Here is a 14,379-nt window from a genome sequence, read left to right on the forward strand (position 1 = left end):
AAAAAAAAATTATATATATATATAATATATATATATATATATATTTTTTAATATAATTGTTTTTCGATTAGTCGACTAATCGAAAAAATAGACAGATTAGTCGACTACCAAAATAGTCATTAGTTGCAGCCCTAATATGTATATATATATAAATGTGCGAATTGGCTATAATAAGGTAATGTATAGGTCCGGATGGGAGAACTCAGTACTGTATATACAGAACCTTCGCTTTTATCATCTTCCCTTTATTAATTTCCTTAGATCTTTTGTACACATGATCTCAAGAGGGTACTGAACGAGGTCAGTGGCAGTTTTTTAAGTCTGGTCATTATTATCATGGTGTTATTCACTGTCAAAGATGAAAAGAAAAATCATAATTCATATTTTCCTTTGTTTCATCACAATTTAAGCAAGCCTAGTAATAGACACACTATTTCTGACACTGAGAATACATTCATTGAGGTCCATAGATGTACCTAGATACCAAGAATATGCAAATAGCCCTTGTAGAAGTAGAGCAATAATCCATTTACCTAGGTATACATTTTATGCAGATTTTCACCTGGGGTGGAACAGGTTGATTTTCAGAAAATAGGGCTAGGGCTTAAAGGTGAGATGAAGCGTTAAACAATATGAGCCTAGTTTGTTTGTTGTGTACCTTGGGTAAGACATGGTCCTATAATAAAATGGGAAATCCTGCTTATTTGTCCTGCTTATTTGTCTGAAAACTCAAATGTAATTCCCCCGTTTTTGCCATGGGCGCCGCCATTTTAGATTTAGCTGGATGGTGACGTCACGGTGATGGTTTGGGCTGGGTCCCGGTTTACAGTGCTGGGTAGATAGCTACGTAAATATGGAGTGTCGTGAAAGTCAGTTAGTAAATTGTCAACCAAATGTAATGTTACCTACAGAAAAAATATATATTATATAATTATACTTGTAGTTGTATCATCTGCGAGACACCCCCCCCCCCCCCCCCCCACAGTCTGAGTCAGAGCGATAGTTCAACTTGACTAACAGGGTGAAGTAGGTATCGGTTTCCTTTTTTTCCTCCCTCAATAGTATGTTATTTATGTACGTTATCATTATGTAAACAAATGCACATATGGATTGTTTGCTGCAACGTGTCTGAATGAATTGAAACATTAATAAATAAGCAGATAATTAAATTAGATGTCCATAACATTTGTGTTTTTAATTAGCATAGCCTAAATAAATATGAATTCAAGAAGTTAAATACTGAATTAACGACACATTTATTAACAGGCTGAAAGTTAAAACGAATAAAAAAAACAATTACCGTACTTTTCGCACTATAAGCCGCACCAGCTAAATTGAATGATGTGTACATATATAAGCCGCACTGGACTATAAGCCGCAGGTGTTTTAATGTTTAATTACCATATGTAATTAGCATTGGGACACAATACTGTCGGACAAATAACAAGCATTAACTCATTTACAAGTTGTATTAAGTTTAGCAAATAAAGGAACAGATAAATAACATTTCAATGCAGTCAAAAAAGCAATATTTAGATGTTTACATTTTCGAGTTTGGTCACGTCGAGTCACATATAAGCCGCACCGTTATATAAGCCGCAGGGTCGAAAAATGGGGGAAAAAGCCGCGGCTTATAGTCCGAAAAGTACGGTAGCCTATTTAATAGGCTAAACACTGTGCATAAAATATAGGCTAAGCGGTGGTAAACGGCAACTTTGGCTATAGCCTTCTAAAACAGGCTAAACTTCGTTTTGGCTTCTTGAGTTCACATTTCTTTGGTTTGCAGTGGTGCATCTGCGGGCCAATGTTCCGAGACATATTACATTTTATTTGTTAGGCTATTTGAATACACCAGCCCTAAATGGTGGATTCAAATAAAATAAAGGCTAAACAGTGCGTAAAAGTGCGATGTATTTTATGCTGTGCTGTGACAGCACTTCATAGTGACAGCCAGCTGAAGCGCGTGGGAGCAAAATCGAGACACATAATAGATTGCAAAAAGGTGGCCCACGCTCTCATCTATGCCCGTGAATATTTCCACACGAACTTGGAATCACGGCGCGCCCGTGGCACACTTTACCGTTTCGGCAAGTTTTTTTACACGCTGTCGGCTTTCCTTTTCTAAGCATTTTCTGGGCTAGAAGTGATTGAGTAAAAGTTGCGGGACACCCAGATGTAACCACGGTAGAATGCTCGCGTGGATCCCATAATAGGCTCATTTAATACAGCGTTTTTAAAATCACGTTCACCTGTTACTTGCCCTTCTGCTCTACGGGAGGAGTCTGTCCTCCCTGAGCTCGCCTTAGGACACCTGCGTTACCTTTTGACAGGTATTTTCTATATATATATATATTGTTTTATTTGTAAGATATATATTACTGTTGACCTGATAGTGTTTTATTGTTCGCCCGTATATGCTCCTTGTATCGCCGCTGCTTACAGCGCGCATTGAAACGGAGACAAAGTTATACCGTTAGTTTTGTATACAGCAGAGCCACTCGACACATATTGAACGGAGAAAAAGATAACCGTTAGTTGGAGAATAAAAGTGAGGAGAGAGGTGTTTTGCTACAGCGCTGTGGTGGTAACGTTAGTGGCGTTATTAGTTGGAAACGGTGTTGTGGTGTTGCCAAGGGAGAGGAGGAATACCATACTCCTGCATCGATGTGCCGACGGCGACGGGCAGAGGATAACAGAGAAAGAAGACCTTTAGACTGAGTTCGGTTGAGGCTGAACTCATAGCAACCAACAGACTTTAGGTGATAGCCTAATCTATACCTTTCTGTTGAACTAATTCTAATTATTAATCTGGACCTTCAGAACATGCAGTATTATTAATTTGCTCAAATGTCGTGGCCTCACACAGTGCCAACTGCAGGTCTCGCCATCTCAAAGATGACAGAGCATGCAGCATCCCCCTGTTGGGGTTGCTCAATGCTGTAAAATATTACATAAATGTGTTTATGAATAACGATATTTGAAGAGCCTAATAATATTGCTACAGCGTGCTGCAGGTAGTAGTAATAGTAGCTAGGTACGTGGGAGGCTGCGGGCGAAACCATCTGTGACGTCAGCAACAAAATGGCGGCGCACATGTTGATAAATGCTACATAAATGGACATAAATCGTTTTTTCTTAGAAACGGCGTATTTTTATAACGTGATTTTTTCTGTGGTTTATCTAAATACTAATTTGATGCTATGACTGTTTATATCGCTATGCTTCATCTCCCCTTTAAAAAGGTCCCATGTCTTATAAATGGCCTTTTCCAGTGTTTAGCATTGTTTCCTAGCAATGGGGGATTATATCAATGGGGTCAGTTTCTCTAATTCTCATTTTGACTCATCAGTCTAGTCTCGAGTTTACGAGATCCTCCCTCACTCAAAGTCTAAGCCATTCTGATTTTACTGTTTTGCTGACGTGAATAAGGCACTGGTTGTAGTCACTGCCCACAATCAACAATTCGCTCAACAACAACAGAGCGAGTGGAATTACTTCCTCAAACGCAGGTGCCGACAGCAGAGAACGAGCGAGCGAGATAGAGGGGGAGAGAGAGAGAGAGAGTGTGTGTAAATGTGTGTTCGTGCGGGGATGGAGCTTCTCCCCCACACCCGTACTGTATTGTACCCATTCTGCAATCTGTTAAATAAAGTTTTTCATTCATTCATCCAGTTGTTTTGTTTTTGTGGTTTGGTTGATTGAATGAAAACGTTATTAACAGATTGCAGAATGGGTACAATACAGTATGGCTCAATACACACAATTGTTAACACATTGTGCGCCATAAACGGCGTAAGTCGTTATTGCCCGCCATGCGTTGAACGCCAACAACGGCGTAAATCGTTTTTGGGATCAATATTTCATTCTTTCGCCATGGCATTCATAATTCATCCAGCCTCCCTCCGGACTGCACGGCACCCTGTCTGAGATTGCAACGCCTCAATACCGCCGCCTGGTGGATGGTCGGGCGAGTTACACTCACGTCAAACCGGAAGTGGCGGTCGGTGCATCGAGGAAATCCCTTCGGCAGTAATATCTTGTTACGTGGGTCCAGACAAACACTAGAGTGCATCGGATCGCTTTCGAAACGCAATAATCGATATGATTTCGGCGTTTATTGCGTCATACAAACGGGAAATGGATCTAGCCAATCGACGTCAAATAATTGGAATATCTTTCCTCCAGTCTCATCTGCGAACGGTAAGAGGAATCTAACGTTATTTTCAGCTTGATTGTCCATTTCTTTGTTTGCAATCCATCTGATCAATGTATCAACCCATACTAAATAAAGCCGTTACTGACGAAGGAATTATAAACGACCCCCCCTCCCCCTTTCCTTCACGTATGATGAAGCATAATGTATACCGATCATATACATTTGAATTTTTTAATATAGCGTGTATAGGAAAGAAACGCCAATCGATAATCTATCATATGCTTCAGGGCCTATAACTTGCATTTTTGGAATTACAGCAGAAAACCTTAAAAACACTTATATTCTCGACGGTATTAACACAACAATGTATGAAAAAATATAACGTTCCCACATCCGGAACGATAGATACCCGATGTTGAATGGGCCATAGTAATGTCAATATAGCTATAATATTTAAAAAGTTATAGCCCTGCAAAGAAGGTAAACATCTCCATAGGCTTACAGTGGTGGCAGACTGGACCCAATGATGGGTACAATGCACGGCGCCTAATGTGTTAATGTTAGCTGGCTGGACAACAACGAATTCTCACAAGCTGGCATCGTAAAATATCAACACCAGCCATGGCTATACCATTTTCTAAATTGTGGAGGCTTTTAATCGTCAAGGTAAGAGGATTTGAAGGCGTATGCTATGGAAGTCCCCTGCGGCTCACTTTGTTGAAATGTACATAATATGGGCTATAGCAGGGGTAGGCAACCCTAGGCACGCATAGGCACCTTCATTGGCACAGCATAAAAAATAAAAAAAAGTATATATATATATAGAGATATTTTTTTTTCGCTTTGAAATATTATAGTGAAATATTTTGCACTGTTGTCGCATTTATCTTGTTGAAATCCTCCCACAGGTTCTTTTTTGTAAGTCGACTGTTTTGCACACCCCTATGACAGCTATACAGCTGTTCCCATGGTGCTCAGCTGTCAGCAGTCAGCTGGCCTCCCGCGCCCGCGCGCAGTTCCCAGGTAATCACACAGTGCTGCGGTTGCATTCTGTATGTGCCGTCTTTCATGATGGCAACCCCCGCTAAGAAAGTTAAAGCAAAGGAAATTCGGGCATTCCAGCCCTCGTCGACAGACGACTACGGGTTTGTGTGTCAGAAGGACCGTGCTGTGTGTACTTTATGTTTAGAAAATGTAGTTTGCAGAATGTTAGGTGTGAAACGCCATTTTGAGACGAAGCATCAAAAAAGTTAAGGCAGAATCGATTAAACGTGCCGTGGCCAGGTATGGAAAGCAAGCCAGCACCCTCAAAGTGTTCACGACTGCTAAAAACCACGCAACTGAAGCAAGCTATCGCATTGCTCATTGCATTGCGAAATGTGGAAAGCCATTCACTGATGGTGAGTATATCAAGGAGGCTTTTCTCTGTAGCTCAGATGTTTTGTTTGTCTCTTTGTTTGGCAAGCCTTCAATCAAATCAAGGATAAAAGATATCCCCATGTCAGCTTGAAGTGTCGAGCGACACATCAACGAAATGTCCGAAAATATCAGAGAACAGCAAACAGCTGGATTAAAAGATGCTCCGGTGTGCAGCTTAAAGTGACCAACTACAGCCCCCAGATAACGGAGCTCAGTAAAGCAAAACTGTTTGTCTGCATTGCACCCCCCGCCCAACTCAGATTTAGGGTTGATACAACCATCATAATATTGTTAATAATAACAATAATGATGTAATGTAAAAATTATCATTAAAAATGCCTGATTATGAGAAAAAAATTACGATGCATGGAATATTGTTGATATGGCACAGGCACACTAGTTACAACTATATTTCAAACTGGCACTTCATGTCAAAAAGGTTGCCGACCCCTGGGCTATAGGATACCACCGCTTAATTCACGATTTTTATTGGTTTGTCATGACAAACCAATTACATAATCCAACATATGTGTAAGAAACTAACATATTCCAGTTAACGGTATATTTTTTTAATGATTTGTTACGTCGAAATCAATACTTCCATTTGTATAAATTACATTAACTCGAGGATAGTATTCCTGCCTGCGGGACCAATATTATTCTATGACAGCCCTGCCCCCATTCACTAACCAACCAATCAACGCAACGGTTGTTCAGATTAGATTTGGGTGAAAGGTACGCATGAGAGAGAAGTCAGTGAGTGAGAACTCCGCTGAGAATTGGATCATGTTTTCCGCGCATGTCTTCGATCGGTTTTCACGATCGGCGAAAATAAAGCATTATCGGAATTCACCGATCTCATATTTATACTGAATATCGGCCGATACCGATCGCTCAGGGCATCCCTACTTAGAGTAGACCACAGAGTACAGCAACTTGCAATGGGCCTGGTCTACAAGATACACTACACAACTTGGTACCCATGTGTACATGTCAAAATACTTCCCAAAGGTCAGTGAATACCACGACCACAACACCAGAGGGAGCTCCACAAATCATGTTAAACCCAGATTCGGCTCAAACAAGGGACTAAACACGTTTAGCAATTATGCCACATCAATGTGGAACGCCCTACCCACAGCTGTAAAGGACCACTCTCAAAGAGCACCTACGAGAGACTGCAATTCGAAACTGGCCCTTGTAAATGTCCTAACGCAACCCCAATGTACAATAAATGTCCTATTAAACCCAATAATACACGAGACCCTCTTCTTGGGATCAAGTAAGGTTTCGTCGATAATCCAATGTACAGTTACCCCCCACCCCGCCTACCAAACCCCACCCCACCTACCCAACCCCCCCCCTCCACCTACCAACCTCCTACCTACCAACCTCCTCCAATGTACAGTTTCTTCGTCAAATGGCTCTCTTTTTTAGACTCTTGTGTAAACAAGACGAAAGTCTTTCTCTGGTCTGCATCCCCTTAACAATTGTGTGTATTGAGCTGTACTGTATTGTACCCATTCTGCAATCTGTTAATAAAATGTTCAATCAATCAAAGTCCATTCTCTGCCTCTGCCACAAATGTATGTCAAGTAGGGGTGTAACGATGCATCGATTAATCGAAATGCATCGATTCTAATGTGACGATTCAACTGAATCGATTTAAAAATGTTAGAATCGATTATAAATCGGGAAAGAAATATTCCTTTTATTGTCCTATAGTCCATTCATGCTGAGTGAATCAGTTCCCCCAGCCACATTTGTGTATTCAACATTTTTGGGGGAATTAACTGAAAATGTATCTAATTGTGGTCAAATGAAGAGATTTCATGATGCATTGAATCGTTGCCTGAATAATCGTAATCGAAATTAATCGTTGCGAGGTCGCATCGTTACACCCCTAATGTCAAGTTATAAGGTGGTCTGTCACAGAGTTCAAATGTTTTCACTATCAATATATTAAATTGGCCATTGTTTTTGTTTCCGGCCCCCCATACAATGGCTTGGAAGAAATGTGGCCCCCGGCCAAACTTAATTGCTGTCCCCTGGCTTAAGAGGTTAAACCCTAGCCATATTTTCAGAAAGTTTGCCTAAAAGTACATGCCCAAGTAAATGGAAGATTGCTCCACTTCCACAAGGTCCATTTGCATGTTCTTGGTATCTAGGGACATCTATGGACCTCAGGGAATGCATTCCCAGTGTCAGAAATATTGTGTATGTTACTATGCTTGAGTAAATTGTAATGAACCAAAAGGAGAATATAAATTATACTTATTTTTTATTATTGTATATCTTTTTTTTTATCTTTGACGGTGAATAACACTAACATTGACCAGACATAGAAAATCCATTGAGCTCATTCAGCACCTTCTTGAAATCAAGTGTACAGAAAATCTAAGCAAATGAATAAAGGGCAGATGATTTACAGCATTTTTTGTAGATAAGAGTACTGAATTTTGCCATCCGGACACATGCAATTTTAAATATGAATATAGAATATCAGGCCTATAAAATGTAAATGTATAAATTACCTTATTATGGTCATGTCATGCATCTAAGGATCGGTCCAAATCTCCTCTTTCCAATGGCAGAGTTCAATCTGGATTTAGTACCACCAGGGCAGGCGCCCGTAACAGGGCAGCAAAGACCATGAATGAAATCTACTGTAACTAAGTACAGTTACTTTTTTGTAATAAAAAAATGCTCCGCCATTTTTCATCAGATTGAGACGCATTTTTTTTTTAAATTACGTTCACAAAAAGGTAAAGAAACAAACTACGTTCTATTTTATGGCAATAACGTTCAGGTTTGTTCGACCCATGAGACAATCACGAAAAATAACGTTCAAAATAATTCCAGGCTGCTAGTCACCAATGCAAGAGGCTGCGGTCTGGACTCCCGGAGTCAGCATTGCCCTGCGGCTTGGGCCGGTCGTCATACTAACTCGTTTGGCTGAGTTAGGGGGAGGGAAGTCGTGGGTGGTAATCTGGCGTTGTGGACAGCGACGCCTACAGGTCAGGTCTGGGCGCCTGCTCAGCGAAAGGCAGGAAATGGTGAAGGCAGCGTGACCTCCCACACGTTACGCTTCACCAATGAGAGTCCTCGCTGCCAGGTGAAAAAGAGTCACTGGCTGTCTCCACATGTGTCGGAGGAAGCATGTGGTGGACTTCAGGGTTCCCTTGTACCGACCAGTAGGAGGAACATGCGCACAAGAACCAGGTAGGGGAGGGGGGGAATTGGCATAACGACAAAAAAAATTGGGATGGGGAGAAAAATTGAAAAATCAGGCAGAGAAAAAGAGGATTCAAAAATGTCATTATTATAATAATTCCAGGCCAGACGGCTCCAAGTTTGACAGGGGCTGGCGTGAGCTTGGTAGTGTAGATTTATGAAATTCAAAAGCCCCTCTAAAGCTCTGGGTCTCTCCTTTCATAGGACTACAAACACGTCTGACTTCCTGATTTCCTCACGTCAATATCCGCCGGTTTCCACCTGGATGCGCTGAGATATTTATAAACTCATATTTTGCTAATAACACTTCAAATCATTGGTAAACAAATGTAGTGCTGAAAATATACACTTTGACTGCTGATTTGCTAGGGTTAGGGTCTTTACTCTTGGCTACAAACCGCTACATTAATTAATTCGGACTGTATTAATCTATTTATGACGTGAAATAAATCTCAGCCCGGTCAGGCTTAATAAAGGAGGCCATTTGGAACCTAGTGTGAATGGTTCTACGCTAAATGTAGGCAATCCTTTTTGTCCATACTGTAGTAAAGGTTGCTCTTATAAAACCAGCACTGAAGATGATGAGACATAAATAAATACCAAAAAGGATACATTACCATCAGCTGGTTGCTGGAAGTTTATGTAGGCGTATCCCAAAGATCTGCGTGTCATGATGTCACGGCACACACGGATGGACATGATGGGGCCAGCAGGTGAGAACTTCTGGTAAAGCATGGCCTCGGTGATGTCAGAATGCAGGTCCCCTACGTACAGCGAAGCCAGGGGGTACGGTCCATTGCTGTTCATCTTGGGTAGTGGGTACGCTTAATGACAGTCACAGAAGGGATCAATTAGGCTATTTTGCAACAAGATGTTATGCATGAGAATATAAGTTCTGAATGTCCAGTTATCCCCATTATGCAGCTACAGAAGTCCATGTCCTCTGAAGACAACACTATGGCTGGGCATGCAAACTTGCCAAGTTAGTATCTTAGTAGCCTAATTGAATTCACAAATGTTATGTTTGAAGCTGAAGGACGAGACAAGACAGCGTTTCTCATATAAGTTCCTAGAAGGACAGGATAAGACAGCGTTTCTCATATAGGTTCCTAGGAGGACAGGATAAGACAGTGTTTTCTCATATAGGTTCCTAGAAGGACAGGACAGTATTTTTCATATAGGTTCCGGAAGGATGGATAGATAGCCGGGTGGGATGAAAAATGTGTTGTTTTTCATTTGGGGTGTACTGCCGCTTTAATTTGGTGGTGTTCCCAATTAATTCAACAGAGCTAAAACAAAGAGGCTCTAATAAAGAAAGATGATGCATAACAAGCTGCATCATGCATGTCATAATCTTTCTGCCCAAATAAAGTAGGGTGGCTGCCCGAATTCTCAATGGACCTTTTGACCACGCCCCTAATCCAAGCCGTTGAGTAGTTCATGTTTAGTTTCATGAGACTAGCGCCACCATGAGGCAAGATGACTAGGGATGGGTGAGTAATCAATTACTCACGAGTATGGGCGGAGCCCAGCCAAAAACTGCTTGGATTTTGTAAGGGGAGAAAGTCTTTGTTGCCCATCCCCTTTTATGTCAGATAGTGCAAAGTGCAAAGTTTAGTTCAGGGGTCAGCAACCTTTACTATCAAAATAACCACTTTTCCCCCCTCCAACAAAATAAAATGCTCAGGGAGCCGCACAACCTATTGACCCTTAAAATGAAGATAACAGTGTATAACGTTTTATATATCCCCAAGCATACCCCACATTTAGCATAAAACGCCTGACAATTGCATACTAGGGCTGTCCCCGACTAAGGATTTGGATGGTCGACTAGGATTGGCCAAAATTTGCCGTTAGTCGACTATTGGTCGACTTAAAAAAATGTATATATAATTTCTCTTTTTTTTTATCATTCCATTTGGGCTGTGGGGGGTGCTTAATGTCTGAAGGAGTCGACTGAAGGCTTCTTGTCCTCTGCAAAAGCATGCAATTTGTCTAGTCTAGTGTGTTCATTAGATGGGTGAAATCCTCTTTCAGTGCCTCTGTGCCTGTTTTCGTAGGCAGTTAGCCTCTGGTATGCGTGCCATTAGCGTTAGCCACGCTTCTAGGCCTCTTTTCTTTTGAAAAAAAAAAAAAATTATATATATATATATATATTTTATATTCGACTAAGAGGTTGGCCAGTCGACTACGGCTCCTTTCGACCGATTAGTCGACTAATCGATTAATAGGAGTCAGCCCTATTGCATACCCAAAGTAATTTGCGATTTATTATACTTTATATTTATAGCACAGTTTGTTGCATTAATGGAATTATAAAGCAACAAAAAAAAAATTAGCAGTTTTTACCTGTTATAACAAAAGGAAACCTCAAACTCTTATGAAGGAGAAAAAATACTGGCTGTGTAGACCTATTTTTAAATAAAACACAAAAGAGGAGACAAAACACTGGTGTCTGTAGACCTACTTTGAAATAAAACCCTGAACTATGCAGCTCTATTTGAGTCCTTCCCTTATTTGTGGAAAATCGATCAAATAAAAAGTAAATTTTTCGTTGTTCGCAAATTTCGCACCACATATCAGGCATACAGGTAAACCTGCATCGTTAGTCGTGAAAGCAAATTAATCTGTCCACGCTGAATTAAAACCTCTATTTTTTTGGATTTATCCATGGTTAGCTTACTGGGGGGAAACTCAAGATTAGCCACTTGCAGACGGCAGGGAGAGGCGCGGGGTGTGACGTACTGTATATTTTAGTTGATGAAATATTTTAGTTGATGAAATATTTTTGTCATTTCAGTGTCACAGTATGACATTTTATTTTTTTTAAATACTTTTAATTTTTTTTGCCAGGGAGCCACAGGTTGCCGACCCCAGGTTGTTTTATGTCATCTCGACTATTGCTCTGCGATCATCTGCTGCCAGTGGTGACCTCAAGAAGCTCCAGGTGGTCCAGAACAGAGCCAATAGTATGCAGCTGCAGAGCCGCAGAGCCAGCGGCGCTCTGACAGCCGCGCTGTGAGGGCTGCTCAGCAGCGCCATCCACCCAATGGCTGAATTGGAGTATTGCACTGTGCGGGCACAGCTGTGAGATCCGCGCAAGGCCAGATATCTTGAATGAATGCGTTTATTTATTTCGAAAATAATAATAAAAAACTAGACAATTCCGTGCAGGGAAATTGTGAAAGTGTGGGTGATGCCTGTGCACCACCGGCCAACGGGAGAGGGTCTGTATTGTCTTTCCACAGCAAAAAGGTAGGCAAGGCACCTTGGTTGAGAAATGCAGGCTTCAATCTATGTTGTTTAGTCTATCTGTTCAGTACTGTTTCAAGATGCACAATGAGATCTTCTGAAAGAATTGTTGAATATATACACAAATGTTCTAGAATGTTTATGACATCATACTGCGACATCACAAATGTTCTAGAATGTTCTATTATGACAAGTAAATAAGTCAAGAATAAAACAAGAACACCATAAAGTCCAAAAAATTTAAAATAAATATATGATTCCACAGACATAACTTTGACCACAAGACCACCTGACATAACCACATATAGTGTCTTATGTAGTCTTATGCATAATCCACATAGTTCATGTATAATATTGTAAAACAGCTTAGACATAGCCTACTTGCATAGAATAGTCATGTAATAATGTATAATATTGCTGGCTGTACACTACTGCTGTACAATACTGAATGAATGAAAACTTTATTTAACAGATTGCAGAATGGGTACAATACAGTACGGCTCAATACACACAATTGTTAAGGGGATGCAGACCAGAGAAAGACGTTTGTCTTGTTTACATCAGGGTCCCCCATTTTCAATTCATATTGACATTTATACACAACATACATGACATTTATGGCATAGGGACATACAGGTATTTAGTACTGATACATTTGTGACATAAACGGTATTCAAATATACAGTACTGTTACCCATAGATCCTGACAGAGTATATACATATGATGGGGAGGGGACTGTACATTAGGAGGGGGTGGGTGGGTGGGAGAGAAATATACATACGGTGGGGAGGAGACTGTACATTGAGGGGGTGGGTGGGTGGGAGAGAAATATACATACGGCGGGGAGAGAATATATACATGCGGTGGGGAGGAGACTGTCCATTAGGAGGGGGTGGGGGGTTTGGACATTTACGGTGGCCTGTTTTGATTTTGCAGCCTCCCGTAGGTGCTCTTTAAGAGCGGTTTTGAATGTGGGTAGGGATACACATTCCTTTACAGCTTTGGGTAGGGCGTTCCACATTGATGTGGCATAATTGCAAAGCGTGTTTAGTCCCTCGTTTGAGCCGAATCTGGGTTTAACATGATTTGTTGAGCTTTATCTTTATCTTTATTACGGATCCCCATTAGTCATCACCGCAGCAACAACTAGTCTTCCTGGGGTCCACACACAACAAAAACAGTACATACATAACATTATAGTAGCATACATTAAAAAATATATTCCTACATATAAAAATAATTCCAAATAGTAATTACAGTACACAAACAAGAGTATCAGATCACAGAAAATACAATAAAAGGGACAGTCATATCTCTACAGTATCTGTGTTTTTCTTTAATGTAAACTAATTTCTTTTTCTCTCAATGCTCTTTTCAAATTATTTTTAAAACTTATCTTACTGGTTATCAGAGTAAGATGTACTGGCAGTTTATTCCAATATGACATGGCTCTATATAACAGTTTTCTTTGCTGCATTGGTTTTTGGTAGTAGCAGTGTGAACGTTTCCCTACAGGCATGCCTAGTATTATACTTATGTCGATCATGTGTACATGTTACTAGCTGTGAATACAAACTGATATATATAGGTTCTCTTGAGATATATATATTCCTCATGAACAAGATCAGGCTACAATCCAGTCTGTCTTCAACTTTCAACCACGACAGCTTGGTATGCATCCCCTCCACACTGTTTCTCATTGAGCAGTTCAGGGCCAGACGGGCCGCTCAGTTCTGAGTGAGCTGGATCTTATTGAGCTCTTGTCTTGAGGCATTAGACCAGACAGCTGGACAGTAATCAAGGTGAGAAAGAAAGAGCTTCCTCTGGTGTTGTGGTCGTGGTATTCACTGACCTTTGGGAAGTATTTTGACATGTACATGGGTACCTTAGTCGTATAGTGTATCTTGTAGACCAGGCCCATTGCAAGTTGCTGTACTCTGTCGTCCACTCTAAGCCATCCTAGGTTGTCAAAGTGGGCAGGGGTGAGGTGGGTTCTAGGGGTAAGGTCAAGTAGTAGTCTGACCAGTTTGTTTTGTGATGTTTGCAATCTTGTTTTTAGCGCCTTTGAGGTGCTTTGGTACCATGAGGTGCAAGCATAGTCGTAGTACCCTTGAATGAGTGCTCCTGCCAGAGTCTTCAGGGTGTTCTTGTTTACCAGAGAGGAGATCGGGTACAAGAATCTAGTTCGTTGGTTGACTTTTTGTATTACATTGGATGCCATTTTGTCACAGGGATTTGCCTCTAGGATGGAACCCAGGTAGGTAATTTCATCTTTCCTTGTGACAATATTGTCACCCACTGTAACTGAGAAGCCGTC

The 14,379-nt window shown here is 40.9% G+C and overlaps 1 protein-coding gene across 1 annotated transcript in view; it reads right to left on the reverse strand.

Annotated features, from left to right (window-relative positions):
- The window catches only part of pabpc1l (poly(A) binding protein, cytoplasmic 1-like), an 87,526-nt gene that overhangs the window by 49,060 nt on the left and 24,087 nt on the right, over positions 1 to 14,379 (reverse strand). The window contains exon 2 of the mRNA XM_084332906.1: positions 9,427 to 9,633. Within this exon, the coding sequence (XP_084189032.1) occupies positions 9,427 to 9,616 (190 nt within the window). The 5' untranslated portion in view covers positions 9,617 to 9,633. The remainder of the gene's footprint in view (positions 1 to 9,426; positions 9,634 to 14,379) is intronic.

This window comes from Notolepis coatsorum (assembly GCF_963971535.1).
Source record: "Notolepis coatsorum genome assembly, chromosome: 17".
NCBI classification, from domain to species: domain Eukaryota; kingdom Metazoa; phylum Chordata; class Actinopteri; order Aulopiformes; family Paralepididae; genus Notolepis; species Notolepis coatsorum.